The following is a 19,297-nucleotide window of genomic DNA, read 5'->3' as shown; positions in this document are numbered from 1 at the left end:
ATTAGGCAAATAAGTAAATATATTGAGGTTAATGGGTGCCAGGTTTCTCAACTGTCAGAGAAAAGAGTTATAAATATGAAAATCAGGAATGCTGGAACGAACCCTAGGCGTTGGTTTGAATTGGGGGAATCAGTGTGAACTCATGGTTAGATAGGTAGACATAAAGTCAATTCAGTTACAAAGTATGTGTGTTTGTGTAACTATGTATATACTATATATTTATTTTCAAGCTCTGTCCGTTGAGAAAGCCTGGGAACAGAGATTGCCATTGGAAATAAGTGTACCATTCTCCACTAAAAGAAATCAGGACTCTTGTGATAAGTCTGGAACATCTTTTTGTGCCAGAAGGCAAGGATGTATTCAAAAAGTAATGGGCAAACACATGAAAAGATGCTAAACATCACTAATTATCAGAGAAATGCAAGTCAAAACCACAATGAGGTATCACCTCACACCGGTCAGAATGGCCATCATCAAAAAATCTAGAAACAACAAATGTTGGAGAGGGTGTGGAGAAAAGGGAACTCTCCTGCACTGTTGGTGGGAATGTAAGCTGGTACAGCCACTATGGAAAACAGTTTGGAGGTTCCTTAAAAAACTAAAAATAGAACTACCATATGATCCAGTAATCCCACTACTGGGCATATACCCAGAGAAAACCATAATCCAAAAAGAAACATGTACCATAATGTTTATTGCAGCACTATTTACAATAGCCAGGACATGGAAGCAACCAAAATGCCCATCAACAGATGAATGGATAAAGAAGATGTGGCACATATATACAATGGAATATCACTCAGCTATAAAAAGGAATGAGATGGAGCTATATGTAATGAGGTGGATAGACCTAGCATCTGTCATACAGAGTGAAGTAAGCCGGAAAGAGAAAGACAAATACTGTATGCTAACTCATATATAAGGAATCTAAAAAAAAAATGGTACTGATGAACTCAGTGACAAGACAAGAATAAGGACGCAGATGCAGAGAATGGACTGGAGGACTCGAGGTTTGGTGGGGCAGGGGGTGAAGGGGAAGCTGAGACGAAGTGAGAGAGTAGTATAGACATATATATACTACCAACCATAAAATAGATAGCCAGTGGGAAGTTGCTGTATAACAAAGGGAGATCAACTCAATGAAGGGTGATGCCTTAGAGGGCCAGGACACGGAGGGTGTGAGGGAGTCGAGGGAGGGAGGGAATACTGGGATATGTGTATAAATACAGATGATTGACCTTGGTGTACCTCAAAAGCTGGTATAAGAGTGTAAAGCAATTATCTTCCAATTAAAAAAAAAAGTAATGGGGACATTTCAAAAGAATACAGAAGTCAGCTTGAATGCACTACCACTGATCAAATCTGAGATAATTTGATCGGTGTAATAATGGATTATATTAAGAATCCATGAGGGACTTCCTATGTGGCACAGTGGTTAAGATTCCGCCTGGCTACGCAGGGGACATGGATTTGATCCCTACTCCAGGAAGATTCCACACGCCATGGAGCAACTAAGCCCGTGAGTCACAACTACTGAGCCCATGTGCTGCAACTACTGCAGCCCACACACCTAGAGCCCATGCTCCACAACAAGAGAAGCCACCACAATGAAGAGCCCACACACCACAATGAGGAGTAGCCCCTGCTTGCCGCAACTGGAGAAAGCCTGTGTGCAGCAACAAAGACCCAACGCAGCCAATAAATAAATACACAAGATACATGAAAAAAAAGTTAAAAAAAAAAAAGAATCCATGAATCCATGTTGATATAAATAAACAAAGTTAAGGAGAAGAGAAAGCAGTTTCTAACAAGTTAATGCCAAGTAATAAATGTAGGAAAAATAATGGAAGTAAAGGCCACTGTTTGACAACCATATAGTAATAATTAATTCAAGCAGGAAATTATCAATGGACATTAAACCTGTGGGTAAAATTTAGAGAAGGAGTGGAATATTTACATAATTTCACAATATCTCCTCATAAGATGCTTAATAATTACAAATGGATAAAGAGTGACTACTTTACAATAGAGAAGCCCGGTAGACACCACCTTAATAAATGATCAAACTTATCACCACTATTAGGACAAAGCAATGTCATCATGTTCCACCTGATGGGATACAGTGAAAGACCACAGCATCACTTCTGTGCATTACCTGAATCTAGTCATGGGAGACATCAGACAAGGGACCATGAACTGAGGGACAGTCTACAAATTAACCAGCCTGTAAAGCAGAGAATGTTAAAGGTGGCATAAAGGTCAAGAATGGACTGAGGAATTCTTCTAAATAGGAGACTTAAGAGACATGATAAGTAATTACAACACATCCTGGATTGAGTCCTATTGCTATAAAGGTCGTTCTAGGGACAGTTGGCAAAACTTGAACGAGGTCTCTGGGCTAAGAGTATATAGGAGTGTGATCCTGGAACTTTTCTGTGTTTTAAATTATTTAAAAAAAAAACAAACAAATAAAATAAACACATAACAAAAATCATAAACAGTTTATCTAGTAAATAAGTCCGTATGCTCTCCAGGCCTGGCTTGCACATCATTTGTGTGACTTTCCGGAAATCACTTTCTTTTTCTGGGTCTACTTTTCCTTGTTGCAAAGTGGGAGCTCTGGATGTTAACAAATAACCACTTTGGTTTTCTAGCCCAAACAAGGTAGCAGCCTCCCCCAGCCAGTTGTAAAGAAAGGACATGTGGTTGGGCACAGGGGCTCCGAGGCACCCTCCAGTGGGTCTGTGCCCTCTTGCCTTCACCACCCTCGAGGGCAGTCCTGGTGTTTACACAGGCAGGTGGCCCCAGTGCCGGCACTCGAAGGGCAGGCCCACTGGAGCATGGCTGCAACCAAGATTCTCAGACTTGAGTGAATGTTCACTGGAATCACCTAGAGGTGCTCGTTTCACATGCAGGTTCCTGGCCAATCCCTCCCAACACTGACTTAAACCCCTGGAGGTTTGTCTGGCACCATTAGAAGTCTAGAAGCAGACAGACCCAAGCTGCTGCAACAGCACAAAGCCCGCCTGGGACGTGGATCTCAGGGTCTGTCCGCTCCATCAGTCTTTACTTTGTTATGCTCATTGCCTCAGGGTTGCAATGTGGCTGCTGCTCCTTGAACAAGCCTGACATAGTCTCACCCATGAAGCTGCGTTTGCTTTCCCTCTCCCGGAGTCCACTTCCTTACCTCCTTCAGACCTTGGCTCCGATGTCACCTTCTTAGTAAGTGACTACTAAGGGGGTGACTACAACCCCTCAATCCCCGCCTCCATCACCACCATCATTAGTATATGGAACTCCCCATCTCCTTTCTCTGCTTTATTTTTCTTGGCCACACACACTATCATCCGACCCTGCAATAGGTTTCTCTTGTTTAGTGTCTTTCTCCCTACCCTAGAATTAAGCACTGTGAAGACAGGGACTTCTGTCTGTTCTATTCACTGCTATATTCCCAGCACTTAGAACAGTACTTGGAATATATGGGTAACAGGTGCTCAATAAATATTTGTTCAATGAAAGAATGTACTTCAGGAGGTGTATTTGATTTCCAGGCAGGGAGAGGATATGGGAAGAGGAGGAATGAGTGATCTCTATAATAAGAAAAGCAAAAATATTTCCAGAAATCCTTAGCCGACTTCCACTTACATCTTCTCAGCCAAAACCATGCCTCATGGCCACTCATTGCTGCAAGGGAGTCTGGGGAATATGAGTATTTTCAGTTGGGTGCACTGCCCTCCTTGAACAAAATTATTTTGTAAGTAAGGAAGAAGGGAAGAATGGATATTGGAAAGGCAACTTGTAGTGTCCTCCGCATGGATCTATCCTGGATCTAATAAAGCAGAACCTCTGAGGGTGGTAATTTTGGTGCAGGTGATCTGTTATAAGAAACATGGCCAGAAAAAAAGGATGAGGCCAGAGCAAATTTTTCTTAAGCCATTTTGGGTGATGGATACACTGGTGGTGACCATCTGTTTTGTTGATGCCCAGAGCACACTCCACCCCCACTTCTACCCCTATCAAATTTTTGAGGCGTACCTTTATTTCCACCATCACCACCCCATGTCCACATGGGTACAGCAGTAGGGTTCTTGAAGGTCTTGTTCATATATCATATTTCCACCCATCTGACCCAAACCACTGAATTGGAATTACATTCCCATGAAGTTGGCACTGGGACTTTCAAGTCTCTCCGAATGACTGACTCATGGAAACAGCTGCTGGCAGACGTTATTTTCCAAGTCACGGACTGGAACAGCTGAGGAAAGAGCATGAACCCCACACAGAAAGAAGTATGGTGAGAGAGAGAGGGTCTTCGTGGGATCTGAGTCCCTGGTACTGGGTCGTTCCTGAGAACTGGTTCTGTCCTTGCCCATGGGGTCCACAGCATGCTTCTGTGTCCTTACTTTGTTCAGGCCAGTTTAAGTGAACCTTTAGTAGCGGTCAAGAGTTCTAACTAACACACACCCAGCCCTAGGCATCTGAAAACAGAAGGAAGTAACTCTGTGGAGATCAGGTGCCCAGCCTTGGAGGAAGAAGAGAAACATGGCAGTTGCCATATCCACAAGCAGGGGGACCCCAGGCGAGGGTGAGTTCCGGTCCCCTGGCTGTTCTGTGGGACCCTGGAACCACCTATCTCAGCCACACAAGTGAGCCCAAGGCTAATGGGAGAAACGAGTGGTATTAAAATAGGACCTCAAGGTTAAGGGTTTGGAGGTTTGGTTTTATTCCCATCACCCTGCGCCTCTGTCCCTGGCTTGCACTACTTGTAGAATACATAGGGCACCTATCAGCCCCGAGCTACCGATGGGCTAAAGAGAGGAAGCGCAGAATCAAAAAACACAGGCTTTAGAGTCCAGAAGTCCAGCTTCATCACTAACCCTATGTCTTTAGCCAAGTTAATTAATTTCTCTAAATCTCATCTGTAAACCAGTGACAATAATTCCCACCTGGGAGGATTAAACAACTATGGCTGTGTAAAGTACCTGACACAACACCTGGCAAGTCTCTCAAGCAGCAGATCCCTGGAACCCCTTTACATTCCAGGGCTGGAGCTGGTGCAGAGGCAGGGGGCCCCTCTAGGAAAACCATCAGTGCCCCAATGGGCGCGTGGCCATGCCTTGTGCACCAGGCTAACCTCAGTGCTCTCCCAGGAGTCAGAGCTTCGTGTTTTTATTTTATTTTGGCTGTGCCACGCAGCTTGCGGGATCTTAGTTCCTTGACCAGGGATTGAACCCGGGCCCCTGGCAATGGAGGAACAGAGTCCTAACCACTGGACCACCACGGGATTCCCTGGGCTTTGTGTTTTTTAGCAGCAGCTACTTTTCATTTCCTGTAAGACCTCCACACTACAGGGAGCTGACAGCTAGAACCCAGAGGGAGGGAAAAGGGCCCTGGGAAGAGAGGTTAAGGCGAAGCTGGTCTTCAGCACCCACCATGTGCCAGGCATATCAATGTGCTTTACACACATTATTGCCTGTTTTAATCTCTCTTGGCTGATAAACAGAGGAGCAGGAGGGGCAGAACTATCAGATGGTACTGACAGCTCATCTGGACGGCACCTACGCGGTTCTGAAATCTGCTAATAGAACTAACTGGGAGGGGACCGCTAGCCTAGAATACCAATGGCTGCTGCCATAGCTCAGGCGCAGACTTCAGATTAGAGCCCGAGCCCTGCCCCCTGCACCCTGCTGCTCAGACGGAGCCCCTTTTGTTAAGCAGCCAGTTCTTTTTCCAGGTGTTGATCACTGTAGCTGGGTTCCAAATACTCTTGAACCCCTCTTGGAAAAAACAAGGTAAAGAGAGAAGGGAGACCATAAAAAAAGAAAAGCAAAAAGAGTCAAAGAGAAGAGAAGGCAGGCAACCAACTCTGTAACGATACTCATTCCTTTATTATCGACTGTGTTAATTTGAACAGGGCTGGGGCCTGCAGGCTGCTGGCAGCACTGAGCTGCAGGTGCATTTCAGCTCAACAGAGAGATCTCATCCTAAGCCAAGGAGACAGAGGGTAATGTTTTATATATATATATTTATATATTACATACGTCCTGTATCGTCATATGTATAGAGTGACAAGAATGGGCCACTGCCTTGTTAATTGTTGTCCTAAATAAAGACCATAGCAACAGACATGAAAATTTGGTCCTAATCAAGGCTCTTACTTTGTCAACCAGGTGTTTGATACATCCAAAGGAAAAGAAGAGAAAGAGAGACAGAGAGACTGAGATCCAGCCATCCTGGTGGCCCTGTTCCCAGCATATCTTACACTGAGTGTAGAGTGTCCCCCGTGGAGGTAAACACACACACAAACACACACACACACATACACACATACAGAAAACTGCAGGCAGGAGCTCCTCCTCTGACCACACCTCGGGCCCAGCCCTCAGACTGGGGGTGGGGAAAGTGGGGTATATTGTGCTATAAGACTGTGAGGGTCAAGTGACCAGACAATGCAGAGTTGATGTGTCCAAGTGATGAAGGGGGGTAACACGTGCGGCTTCATCCACAGATGAGAGAGCGGTGGGAGAGGCTACTCAATGCAGGCCTGGAGGTCCCTCTGGGCCCAGGCCACCTGGGAAATGTCTACACGTCACTCCTGTCCCAGCCACGGCTGAACCTCTGATCTGAATCCTGAGTCTCAAATAATCTTCTGGGCTCTCATGAAAAATGTTATTTCCTTGAAGGACAGGAGCAAGTGACAATAAAGTGGCCAAACCACCTGGTCCCACAGTTACAGCAGCAATGACAGTATCATTGAATTAAACCAAACCATAGCTTGGTCCTTAGAGCAGAACTTGAACTGTGCGAGAAAGGTTCATTTCCTGATGGAAAGAGAATAACCAGGTAGTCAGCCCCCACTGCCACCTCCCACACCCCAAATTGCAGGCAGACCTGTCAGTTTTGTGCCTTTACCCCAATGACTAAACTCATATTCTAGGAACTGGAGACTCCATTATTAGGTCATTTTGAAATCGCAAGCCACGTGTTTTCATTCATGATTACCTCTTCACCCTTCCACCAAAATATACACTTAAAAGGTAAGTCAATGAAAATTAATCTCTCTTTTTTTGGTACAAATTTACTCGCGATACCTGGAGACATCTTGGGTTGTCAAAAAGGAAAGTGAGGAGTACTTCCCTAGGGACCAATTTGCACAATGCTGAAGAAGGAGTCAGTCCTGTCAACAAAACAGCGCCCAACGAATGTGATTCAGAAACAGGGGTAACAGGCAGAGTTGGCAGGCTGTGCCTGGGTCTCCATCTCCTGTGCTCAATGAGGGTGAAAAGCAACAGATTCTGTGACACCTTTGTTTAGCTAGGGGGAGAGGGATACTGATCCCTCCCACTGTGAACGGGGATCCAGACAGCTGCCAGGAAAATGATGAAAGCAGGAAACAGCAGCATCTCAAAGATGCGGAGTTGGCCTGATTGCCTGTTGGCCAAGGTTACTTCTCAGAGGAGACAGAAACAAAGGGACGCCCCTCGATGACTGTCCACATTGTCTCCCTTACTGTTCCATTTCCTGCAGGTCCCGAGGAGACAGCAACTGGTGGGTTCACAATTTGCATCCACAGATTGGGACGGTGGGCAGGAAGCAGAGTTTGGGAAGCCATGAGTTCTTGCCAAAGCTGAAGAGCATGGGCTGTGTGGATGAGGTCACCGGAGTCCTTGAAAAGGAGCCCAAGAAGCCAAAAGAGGTTGTTTGAGGCCCAGAGAGTGGAGAGCGGAGCTCTCTCCAAGGGGACCACAGGCTCCACACTGTCAGGATGGGCATCTTGTCCTCAGTGGACACCTTGCATTTTTCTAGTCCCAGGAAGTGCTCAGGAGCTGCTCACCGGCAGCGTAGGAGGAGATGGAGATTACGGAGCACGCCAGGTAGAAAAAGTACCCTCTTCTCAGGCACCGGCCACCTTCCCCTCTGGGGACAACTGACAGGGAGAAGCATGAGGTCTGACTGGGGTGGGCGAAGGGGGCGGTTAAAGTCAGAAGAAGAGGAGGCTGTGCGGCGACCACGGCAGGCTCAGGCGAGGGCACCTCTCCCACACGAACTGAGCTCCACGAATAAATAACATTAATTAAATAAGGAGGCTGAGAGCCGGCAGAGGCACGGTCTGCCGGATTCTCACCCCTCACACGTACGCACACACATGCACGCGCACGCACACGCACGCACACCGAGCGGCAGGCGAGATGATCCAGGGCTGGCTGCCCCGTCGCTGGGGCCTGGGGGATGGGCAGCCGACTGAGGGCTGTCACTCATGGTCTAGCACTGTCGTGGGGGCGCAGAGCAGCTGAGGCCAGCGAGGCGTGTGCGGTGGAAGGTGGAGGCCGCTGAGGACTCTGGCACCTGTAGGGGGTGGGGATGAGGAGGGTGAGAGCAGAGGGTGGGGAAGTGCAGGAAACAGAAAAGTGAGGCCTTTCCTTTCCCTCATCCTGTAGCTGTAGGAACTCGGCCCCCACAGCCCAAGTTTTCACTCTCCCTTCATGCCCTTCGGGTACCACCACAGCCCTCCTCAGCCTCAACCAGCCCATGCGGTTTCCTCGCCAAGTCCGTGGCCCACTCTGACCGTGATGGTACTGACCAGGATCTGGACTTTCGGACTTTAGAGGTGGAAGGTCTTTCCAGAAAGCTGTCCAACCGCATAAGCCTCTCCATGTGTAGTGCACGGGGGTCTTGTTCTTGATCATGAGAGAATTCCATCTCAAAGACCGCTGGAGGGGACACATCCAACTCCAGAAACATGATGTTCTCAGCCTGTGGTGGGGATATGAGGCCAGACATGAGCATTGGCCCTCATGCCTGCATCTTCCGGGCACTCGGGAAATAATAGGAGTAGCAAGAGTGATGGGGCAGGTAGAGGAAGCAGAGGCTGTGAGCATCATCTCCCTTGGGTGCTCTCTCCCCTCCCCCCTTCTACTTCCCAGCTTCTTACCCTGTACCTGGGGTGGGACCCCATTGCCATGGCAACCCGAGCATACTGGCTGATAGGCCTCTTGTAACCCACTGCAGACGTTGGCCGCTTCTTCATTTGGCTGTTATTGCTGTGGGGAAGAGGCTATATTTAAATCAATTTCCTCTGAACACAAAGGGAAAATGATATCATGATGGATTAAGTATCATTTAGGTAGTCAGGAGGCCCTGCAGACTGCAGGTTCTGGAATTTTCTTCTCTTTGCTCTAATACAACCTGACAACTCAAAGTAGTATAACACAGGAGACACACATTTCTTCACTCTTGTTGCTTCAATTTTTTTCCACAGTGAAAACGTTTGGCTAAAGGCTAGAATGAAGAAAGGAAATCTAATCTTATTTTAGCTGTCAGACTCAGACTGACTTCACACACTACACAAAACCATTAATCAGTGGTTTTGCTTTTCATTTTCCTTCATTAGATTTAACACAATGAAATGATTAGAAACTCGGGCTTGAAATGCAAAGGTTCCAAACTAGCCAAAACAATCCTGATAAAGAACAAAAGTAGAGGATTCACATTTCTCAGCTTCAAAACCTATTACAAAGCTATAGTAATCAATGCTGTGTGATACTGGCAGAAGGACAGACATACAGATCATTGAAATAGAATTGAGAGTCTAGAAATAAACCCTTATATTTTCAATCAATTGATTCTTTAGAAGTGTACCAAGACCATTCAACGGGGAACGTTAGCAGTCTCTGCAGCAAATGGTACAGGGACAACTGGATATCCACAGACAAGAAAATGAAGCTGGACACTTCCCTTGTACCAGATGTAAAAAACTAACAACTCAAAATTAATCAGACTTAAATGTAAGAGCTAAAGCTATAAAACTCTCAGAATAAAACGAAGAAGTAAATCCTCATGACCTCAGATTAGGCAATGGCTTCTTAGGTATGACATCAAAAGCCCAAACAAACCAAAGAAAAAATAAATAGGACTTCACTGAAACTAAAAACTTTTGTGCTTCAAAGGACATCATAAAGAAAGTGAAATAACAATCTTCAAAATGGGGGAAATCATTTGCAAATCATATATGTGATAAAGGACTTATATCCAGAATACATAAGTAACTCTTACAAATCAATAATAAAAAGACAAATAATCCAGTTTAAAAATGGACAAAGGATCTGGATAGCCATTTCTTCCAAGAAAATATACAAATGGCCAATAAGCACCTGAAAAGATGCTCAATATTGTCATTATGGAAATGCAAATCAAAACCATAATGAGATACCACTTCACAGCCAATAGCTATAATCAAAGATGACTATAATCAAAGACAGACAATAGCACATGTTGGTGAAGATATTGAGAAATCTGAACCTTCATACATTGTTGGTGGGAATATAAAATGATGCAGCCACTTTGGAAACAGTTTGGCGGTTCTTCAAAAAGTTAAACACAGAGTTACCACATGACCTAGAACTTCTACTACTAGATGTATACAGTCCAGAGAACTGAAAACATATGCCTCCACAAAAACTTGTATGTGAATGTGCACAGAAGCATTATTTATAATAGTCAAAAGTAGAAATAACCCCAATGACCATCCACTTATGAATAAACAAAATGTGGGATATTATTATTTTTTTTTTTGGCGCACGGGCTTAGTTGCTCCGTGGCATGTGGGATCTTCCTGGAGCAGGAATCGAACTGGTGTCCTCTGCATTGGCAGACGGATTCTTAACCACTGCACCACCTAGGAAGCCCAAAATGTGGGATATTATAGAACGGAATATTATTTGGCAGCAAAAAGGAATGAAGCATGCTATGACATGGATGAACCTCAAAAACATTTTACCAAGTGAAAAAGGGTAGACACAAAGGACCACATGTTGTATGATTCCATTTATGTCAAATATCTAGAAATAGGCAAGTCCATAGAGACAGAAAGTAGATTGCTGGTTTCCTAGGGATTGGGACATTGGGGAGAATGAGGAGTGACTGCTAATGGGTTTGGGGTTCCTTTCTGGAGTGATGAAAATGTTCTGGAATTAGACAGTGGTGATGCTACACAACCCTGTGAATATACTAAAATCCACTGAATTATACACTTGAAAATGGTGAATTTTCTGATTTGTGAATTACATCTCAATAAAGCTATTGTTTATAAAACATACAAAACAAAACTCAGTCTTGGTTCTTATTTTTTTGTTTGCTTGTGGGTTTTTTTGTTTTTGCTTTTTGTTTTTTTTTTGCCCACGTATCGCAGCCTGCGGGATCTCAGTTCCTGAACCAGGGATTGAACCTGGGCCACAGCAGAGAAAGCGCTGAAAGTGTCAAACCCCAACCACTAAACCACCAGGGAACTCCCAGGCTTGGTTTTTAAAAAGTGCATATTCTTTGACCCAAATTCCCACTCCTAGGAATTTCCCTAAGGAAATAATCAGAGATGGGGACAAAAATTTATAAGCAGGGATGTTTGCTGCAATATTATTTACAAATGTAAACAATTAGAAACAACCCAAACGTGCACCAAGAGGGAGAAATTAATTTATTATTCAGCCACGTGAAGGAATATTATGTAGTTATTAAAATCGTTTTATGGCTCTATGTAGACGTGAAAAGATTTCCACAACGTATTAAATAAAAAAGCAAATGAAAAGATAAGTTTTTTTGTTTTGTTTTTAAAGAAGTGTGTGTATGTGAGTGGATGCTTAGAAAAAAAGTCTGGATGTTCAACAACATGTTAACAATGATTATCTTTGGATGGTGTGATTACGGGTGATTTTTTTATTATCTGTATGCCTTTCCGCAATATCTAAATTTTTTTACAATGTATGTGTATAATTTTATGTCTAATAAATTATTTAAAATATTCAGAAAAGCATAGAAAATAATATATATGTTCGCTTACCATCCAGCTTTGTCAAATCTTAACATTTTCATACCTAACTCCAAATCTTTTTTGAGAACTAAAATGTAGATGCAGTTTTTAAGACTCCCATCTCTTTCCTTCTCCAGAATTAATCACTCTCTTGAGTTTGGTGCTTATCAATGTCAAGCATATTTTTATACTTATTTATATATGTGGATATTCATAAACGATATATATGGTATTTGTATGCCTATTTCTAAACTTTGTACTATTTAGTATACATACTACCTTTGTGTCCAACAAACATGTCTTTTATATTTATCCATGCTGCTCTAGATTAGATGATTAAAGTTTAACTATATTGACTATCTCAAGGTTGCAATATAGCATTTAATATATGATATATATATATTTTTTTTATATATTCTCTTGTTGATGGACCTCTAGGTCGATTCCTTCCTCTCTCTCCCTTTCTATTTAACACAGTGCTGTTGTGAAGATGTCTGTATAGGTATCGATCGTCAGGTACATTTTCAATAGTTTCCCTGGGGTAAATACCCAGGAATGGAATGGTTCTGATGTGCATTTTCAGCTTGACTAGATATTGCCAAATTGCTTTTCAAAGCAGCTATATACCTAGAGAAAGCTCCCATTGCTCTATATCCTGGCCAAGCCATGGTATGTTAGACTTTTTACTCTCAGCAACTTATTGAGTGTGAGGTATTTTGTTATTCAAAACAAACAAAAATAGGAAAGAAAACTAGAAAGTTATTTCCACTAAAAAACATAATACAGGGTTTGGAGTGAGGCAGATCTGAGTCTGAATGTTGGCTCTACCCCTTAAATCTTTGTTACCTTGGGAAGCCGCTAATTATCTCTGAACCTCAGATATCTCATGGCCATCCTACAGAATTGCTGAGATTAAACAAGATAACCACTTAGCACAGTACACACCGCAAGGGCTCAACACCTGGCAGCTGTGATGATTATTTATTCTCAATTCCACTTGCTAATTTCAAACAGGGATAAAAATGAGCAATGAAAAAAGCCAAAAGGCAGACAGAAGACAGAAGAAAAGAAACAGGCTGAGTAATTCAGAGACAGGACATTCTGTCCTTGAATAGGAGAACAAGCCGTGCAGAGCCGCCGGAACAATGCCTGCCTTCTGCCGCAGAGAGTAACGAGAAACCGTACTTCCAGGGGTTTTTTTTTACCAAGTGTACATAAAAGCTGGACCCCACTTAGGGTCCCCACCAACTCCTCTTCTTAGATGAAAACAAGGAAGGATGAGGCTGTAGAAGCCCCAGCTCATTCTGCTGCTGTGGACCGTCTGAAAGGTGAGGAGGCTGTGCACGTGGAGAGCAGCAGCACCGAGGGAGGGGAGCGGGAAAATCGGTAAAATAACAACTTATTTATAAGGAGCATCTATGCATCCCATCTGAATTTTACAACAACCTCCTGAGGTGCAGACAAGGAGACTGAGGCTAAGAAAAGCAACAAGCCTTTTGCGTCCAAGGTTAGACAATTAGGAAGAGACTAGGAATTGAATCTTCCCAAATACTCTTTTTAGGATGCCACGCTGTCTTTCAGGAGCACACACAGAACAGTCTGGGCCTGAGTGTGCCTTGAAGGCTGCAGGCTCTGGGAACAGGACAGGGGGACAGGGCTGGACAAGCAGAGCAGTGAATCAGTGTGAACTGGCAGCTTGACCCAATAAAGATGCCAGGGCTATTCTGGGTGGCAGGCAGGAAGAAGGGGGTGGGGGAGGGGAGTCTGGAATTGGGACACCAAACTTCCCATCTACTCTCTCCTCTGCCCCAGGCCTACTTTCCATGATTGATCCCTCCGTAGCAAGCAGGTTGTGGCTGACAGCCCAGAGTGGAGGCCTGGCTCTGCAAGTGTCCACCCCTCCCGAAAGAAATCCACAACAGTTATCTTGTGCATAGTAGATCCTCAGAGTTCCATTAGGACCCTCCCTCCACACAGCTTCTACCACAAGATTATATATATATTTCCCCTTAATGTTAAAAAGTCTTCTCTTAGTCCCATCTCAGAGGCTGACCCCAATCCCATTACCAGCTCTGTCTGCTCACCACCTTTCCTCTCCTGTTCTGAAAACCAGCAGCCAACATCATAGGGTGTGTTTTGCTTCCAGATCCTTTACAAGCACCTGCCACGGCAAATCTGACTTCTCTCCACGGTCAGGTCCCTCCATCCCTGCAGGTCAGCTGACCACCTCGTAGCATCCCCCAGCACGTCTGAACTCCCACTCCTCTTCCCACAGCCCCTTCATATGGCCCGTGGCCTGCCTGTGAAGGGGAAAACGTCTCCCTGTTTCAGATTCTTTTTCAGTTGTCACAGGCCTGTAAATGAATCTAGAGACTCAACCCAGAGCTGAGAACGTTCTGACTGAGGTAAACTTTGCCTCTGTAATGAACCCAGTTTAACTTTCTATCCTGATTCTATTTAGGGCAAGGAATGCTCTCTCTCTAAACTTGGAGCCAACCTGATTTAAAAATTAAAATCTAAAACAAAAGCAACAAACCAAACTGTCCTTCTATGGCACTTCTAAGGGATGATGGCAAACTGGTTTCTCTGGAGTCCCCACAATTATCATATTGGCTTATTGGTATGACTACAACCATTTACGGATCATCTCCTTTGGGTCAGATACGGCCCTGCAGGGATTTTTATTTTATTTTATTTTCCCGATTTTGCAGGTAAAGAAACTTGGGTTCAGAGAGATTTAAAAAAAAAAACCTTCTCCAGGCAGAGCAGGGACTAGGATTCAGAACGTTCTAAATCCAAAATCCAGTCTCTTTCTACTGCATCATGATGCTTTGAAAAGAATCTAGGGTGGCAGGGATTGCAAAGGGCAAAGGGCTAGAGTTACAAATAGAATTTTGTGAACTGTAAACCATGGGCTACAGACGTTGCCAAATATACAGCCCTTAGAAGACAGTTTCCTATAAACACAATTAAAAATAAAGTCCATTATGAGTAACCAAAAATAAAAGGTCATACTTGTAAAATAGTTATGGTTGGAGCTGGCTGCAGAAATGTTTTTTACAAAGTAACTTTAACACAAAGCTGTTTGTGATGGTGGAAGGGACCTCACCTGAAGTCACTGTGTATCAACTAGGGGAGAAAAAAGAAAAAGGGATAGACTTCCAAAATGAGTTGATACCAGTGTATTTCCAAAGCTCCCCGACAATAACTCTTTGTTTTAGAGAGAGGCAAGGGGAAGAGTGTAGGGGGTAAATGCTTGCAGCTAGAGGAGGAGGAGGGGAAACGTTTTTCAACAAAAGCTTTCTAAAGGGACTGCATGACTTTAGGTAATTTCTTTCCAGCAAAGCCTTTTTCCTCTCCTTTTGAGCAGCCTTCAGTGTTCTCACCCCAGAACACCACAGGCCAAAGTGCAGCAAAATATTTCACACTTGAATTGAGCAAATAGTACAATGCCTTGATTAATTAAATATGCTTTGGGAAGAAACTGATTTTCAGCCCTGATTAAGTTACATTGCAAACAGTGGGACCCAATCCTCCCAGGGAGGCAGCTTGTTTTATAGTCTCAGTCCACAGGGCTCCCTGAAATGGGGAAAGCTGTGTCCAAGGACCTCCCCACCCACAGTCTTCTGCTGTGAAAGGAGGGGTTTGGGGCAGAAGATTTCAGAGATCCAGGCCAGCGACTTTTACACCATGATGCTACCCAGGGGCTCTCTGAGCTGAGTCGCTATCACGCTTGGGAATTCCAATTAGGAGGGAGTTGTTTTTATTTTAACCACCAACTGTTGCTATAAAAAAGCAATTTTTAAAAAATGAATTTATTGAGATTGAGCTATCAGAGCTTGTAGGTTTTTGGCTGAGCTGTGTGGCATGTGGCATTTTAGTTCCCTGACCAGGGATCAAACCTACGCCCTGTGCAGTGGAAGCATGGAGTCTTAACCACTGGGCCACCAGGGAAATGTAAATTTAAAAATTGTAATTTAAAATACAATAATATGTATTTTTTAAATGTAAAATGAAATGTAATTTAAAAATTTGTTTCACATAAAAACTCCCTAGATCTATTATACATTTCTTTTGCATTTTTGTGATTTTTCTAAAAGTTCTGAGATAAATATTTATTGCAGTTATCAGACGATGGACAAATGACATTAAAAAAAGGAAATAATTTGTAGTAGTAATGCAGAATAGCATGTAGTTGACTATCTGGTATTTATTAAGAAGTCTTTTTGAAGTAATTTACTTATTGGAATTTTTTCTTAAAGAAATCTATAATACCTGTTTATATCAATCATATTTAAGTACAGTGGCGAACCCTGGGATGTCACAATTGCCTTAATACCTTTTACCCTTACCCAGATACATTTTGATATTTTCTACACAAAATATACACTCTATATATCTGAGGAGGTACATATATATTCTGTATAAAACAGCATGTTTAAGTTGTGAATATACTTACCCATAATTTTGAAAAAGCTTATGAATGTATTTATATCTTTACAATTTTAATATAAAAATTCAAGGGAACACAGTCCATTTGGGATCCAGTTAGAGGCGCTGCTAATGGAGACATACAAATTCAGGTTGGGGAGCAACTGCATGCAGATTTAAGTCAAAGGGGTATGAATGTTGGGATTGGTTCTTCCCAAAGAGTTATGGAAAAGAAAACACTACAGAGTAAGCTAAAGCAAGCAGCTTTTGAGGAATAAGCTGAATTTTCAGGCTTCCTAATGGCAAAGAAAACACTGAATCTTTCTCTTTTTTGCATTACTTTCCTAGAGCAAGAAGGATGGTGGGGGGAAATCACAAGAGAAAAGAAAGGTGGGAAAAGAACATCTCAGGTGGGAATTCCCTGGCGGTCCAGGGGTTAGGACTCAGTGCTTTCACTGCTGTGGCCCAGGTCTGGGTTCAATCCCTGGTCAGGGAACTAAGACCCCACAAGACGAGGTGCAGCACTCACCCACACCCCCCCCCAAAAAATCACAGGCAACCACCTCCACTGTGTCCTGCCCAGAACAGGGGGGGCTTTCTGAGGCTCAGAAAAGAGTATGCAAATGGCACAAATTCACCTTTAAAGCAAAGCAAAGAGAGGGACAAGAGGCTACAAAAGGCGATAGTTCAACAGTAAGCAACGATACCGACCTATATTTTGGAGGGCTTCTTTCTTTTTACAAATTGTTACTGATATCTACTCAAAATTATTTAACATGTGTTATTTGAAGATAGCTCTTTTAATTTTTAAAATCCGTGAACGGTTTTTTAGTGCAAGCAAACCATTTTATTTTTGCAAAAAAAAAAAGAGAGAAGTTATTTTAAAGTTTTTTTTAATTTTAGTTATTTGAATAAAAGGAAGAAAGTAGACTCAAAAAAGAATAAAGAATGGAAATTCATAAACATTAAGCAGAAAGCTTGTCTTAGCTTCAGGCAAAGCACCCACCATGCTTTGAAGCCTAGATTGTGTGCTTAGGGCGTCAGGTAAAAATTGCAGGGACAATGTTTTGAGAAACGAATAAACTCCTCTGAAGCATGAAATTCTCAAAACTCAAATCAGGATCCCTTCTCAGTTCCAGATTAAAGGAGACGGAAGAAGCATGACAATTAAATGCAAAGCACCACCGCAGGTAGGCTGGTGGCAGGTGGGGGAGTTGCTGTAAAGGACATTACTGAGGTAACTGGCTACAACTGAATATTGCTTGTCTTGTGTCAATACAGAATTTCCTGAATTTGATCACTGCACTGTGGTTATGTAAGAGAATGTCTTCATTCTTAGGAAATATGGGTAAAGGGCTGACTGTCTGCAACTTCATCTCAAATGGTTGGGGGGAGGGGATCAATAAAGGAAGACGTGGCAAGACGCTAACAACTGGGGAATTTTGGTGAAGGGTATACGGGAATTCTTTGTACTATTCTTGCTTTTCAAAATTAAAAAAAAAAAAAAGCCTTCTCAGAGCCTCTCATCCCATCTCTATCCAATGTAAAGAAATTCCTCCCCCTACAAACTTTCAACTCAAAAACTCTGTAAGCACAAAATAACTCTACAAAGCAGAAGCCTCACCAGCATCTTCCTCCAGCAGATGGCACTGGAGTAGCAGTTTTTGAACCTGGCTTCCCGTAGAATCAGCTGGAAGTCTTGAAAAAAATTTTTTTTTACGTCCTGGGATCCACCCAAGAACCTTTAAAGCAGACTCTCTGGAGCCCAGCTCATAGGTGATTCTAGTTGCAGCCAGGGTGGAGAGCTTCCACATTAGATGATGTACTACTGCACACCTCCACTTAGATTGGAAAGGTGGATTTTAAATCCAAATTGACACCACTGAAAAGTCCTTTACTAATGAACTTGCCACTTACAAATCTGTATAGTGTTGCCTTGGGTAGGATCAGCCCTTCAGAAAGCAGACAAATTCAGTAGGCATCTGTTGCTCCAGTGAGAAGGTGTAGACCTCTACAGCTAACTTCCCACACCAGCTTTGGTGAGACTCCTGCCCTATCTTGGCATTAATATTCCCAGGATAGATAGAGCAAAGAATCTCCAGGGAAGTGTATTGGTATCCGGCCTCCTGAGCACCTCTGTACACAGATTTTCAATTAAAGGACAGTGGACCAGCTGGGTGAGGCAGTCACTCTGCTGGGTTTGAATATCCAGTCTTGCTCTTCATGGCCACCAGCAGAGGGAACTGCACACCCAGCCAACGGATGCAAACTGTTACCTAAGAGCTAGGATGTGGAAACAGGTGGAAATGCTGAATCACCCAGCTGAGTGAGGCTACAAAGACCTCACATCTCTATCGTTTCCTGAACTGATTACTTTTCTGTATTCTCCACCGGACTGTGAGCTCTGACTGTGTCCGATTTACCTTCTGTCTGCAGAGTCTCCCACAGTGTCTGACACATAGTAAGTGCTTGGCAATATTATCCACTGTCGCTGTTTTTGGCATCTGAATAATGAATATTCACCAGACTGGCCAAATGTTAGCTAGCTAGTATTTTCTGTATCCCAGACCAATGAGACACTATATTTGACACTCCTTCCTTCACGAAGACCCTGACATTAGGTCCTGAGAAACCCATCCTTCATCTGTATCCTTCCCAGCCCTCCCCAATCTATGAAAACCTCCATCTCCCCCGGCCCCCTGGCCACCCCCAACCAGGGGCGAGCTTGTGAGTCCCTAGGCCCAGACAGCTGGTGAGAGACTCACGCTCCGCCGGGCACGAGGGGCTGGAACTTCCACTGCTCCTCCTCACAGTCTAGGAAAAGCCGGTTCATGATCTTATTCTTCTCCTCAGGGGGGATGAAGTTCTCGATGATTAGGTACCTGGGAGCAGGAATGAGGCAGACAGGGGGTTTGGGAAGTGTGAGACCACATGGGGTAGGTGCAGGTTGAAGGTTGAGAGCAAGCAAAGAGGCAGAGGGAACAGAGGAGGTGGAAAAACCAAAACGTCGGGGGAGGTGATCCCTAGAGAAATGATAGAGCTTGAAAATCATGGTTTCTACTG

The 19,297-nt window shown here is 43.6% G+C and overlaps 1 protein-coding gene across 1 annotated transcript in view; it reads right to left on the bottom strand.

Annotated features, from left to right (window-relative positions):
* Positions 1 to 5,867: 5,867 nt before the first annotated feature.
* Positions 5,868 to 19,297, bottom strand: part of KIF3C (kinesin family member 3C) — a 34,652-nt gene continuing 21,222 nt past the window's right edge. The window contains exons 6-9 of the mRNA XM_057743198.1: positions 19,000 to 19,116; positions 8,933 to 9,041; positions 8,582 to 8,754; positions 5,868 to 8,346 (exon numbers count right to left, since the gene is read on the bottom strand). Coding sequence (XP_057599181.1) covers positions 8,256 to 8,346; positions 8,582 to 8,754; positions 8,933 to 9,041; positions 19,000 to 19,116 — 490 coding nt within the window. The 3' untranslated portion in view covers positions 5,868 to 8,255. The remainder of the gene's footprint in view (positions 8,347 to 8,581; positions 8,755 to 8,932; positions 9,042 to 18,999; positions 19,117 to 19,297) is intronic.

The sequence above is a fragment of the Hippopotamus amphibius genome, chromosome 7 (genome assembly GCF_030028045.1).
Source record: "Hippopotamus amphibius kiboko isolate mHipAmp2 chromosome 7, mHipAmp2.hap2, whole genome shotgun sequence".
Lineage (NCBI taxonomy): Eukaryota > Metazoa > Chordata > Mammalia > Artiodactyla > Hippopotamidae > Hippopotamus > Hippopotamus amphibius.
The sequence above is the reverse complement of the archived record's forward strand: the minus strand, read 5'-3'. Positions and strand labels throughout refer to the sequence as shown.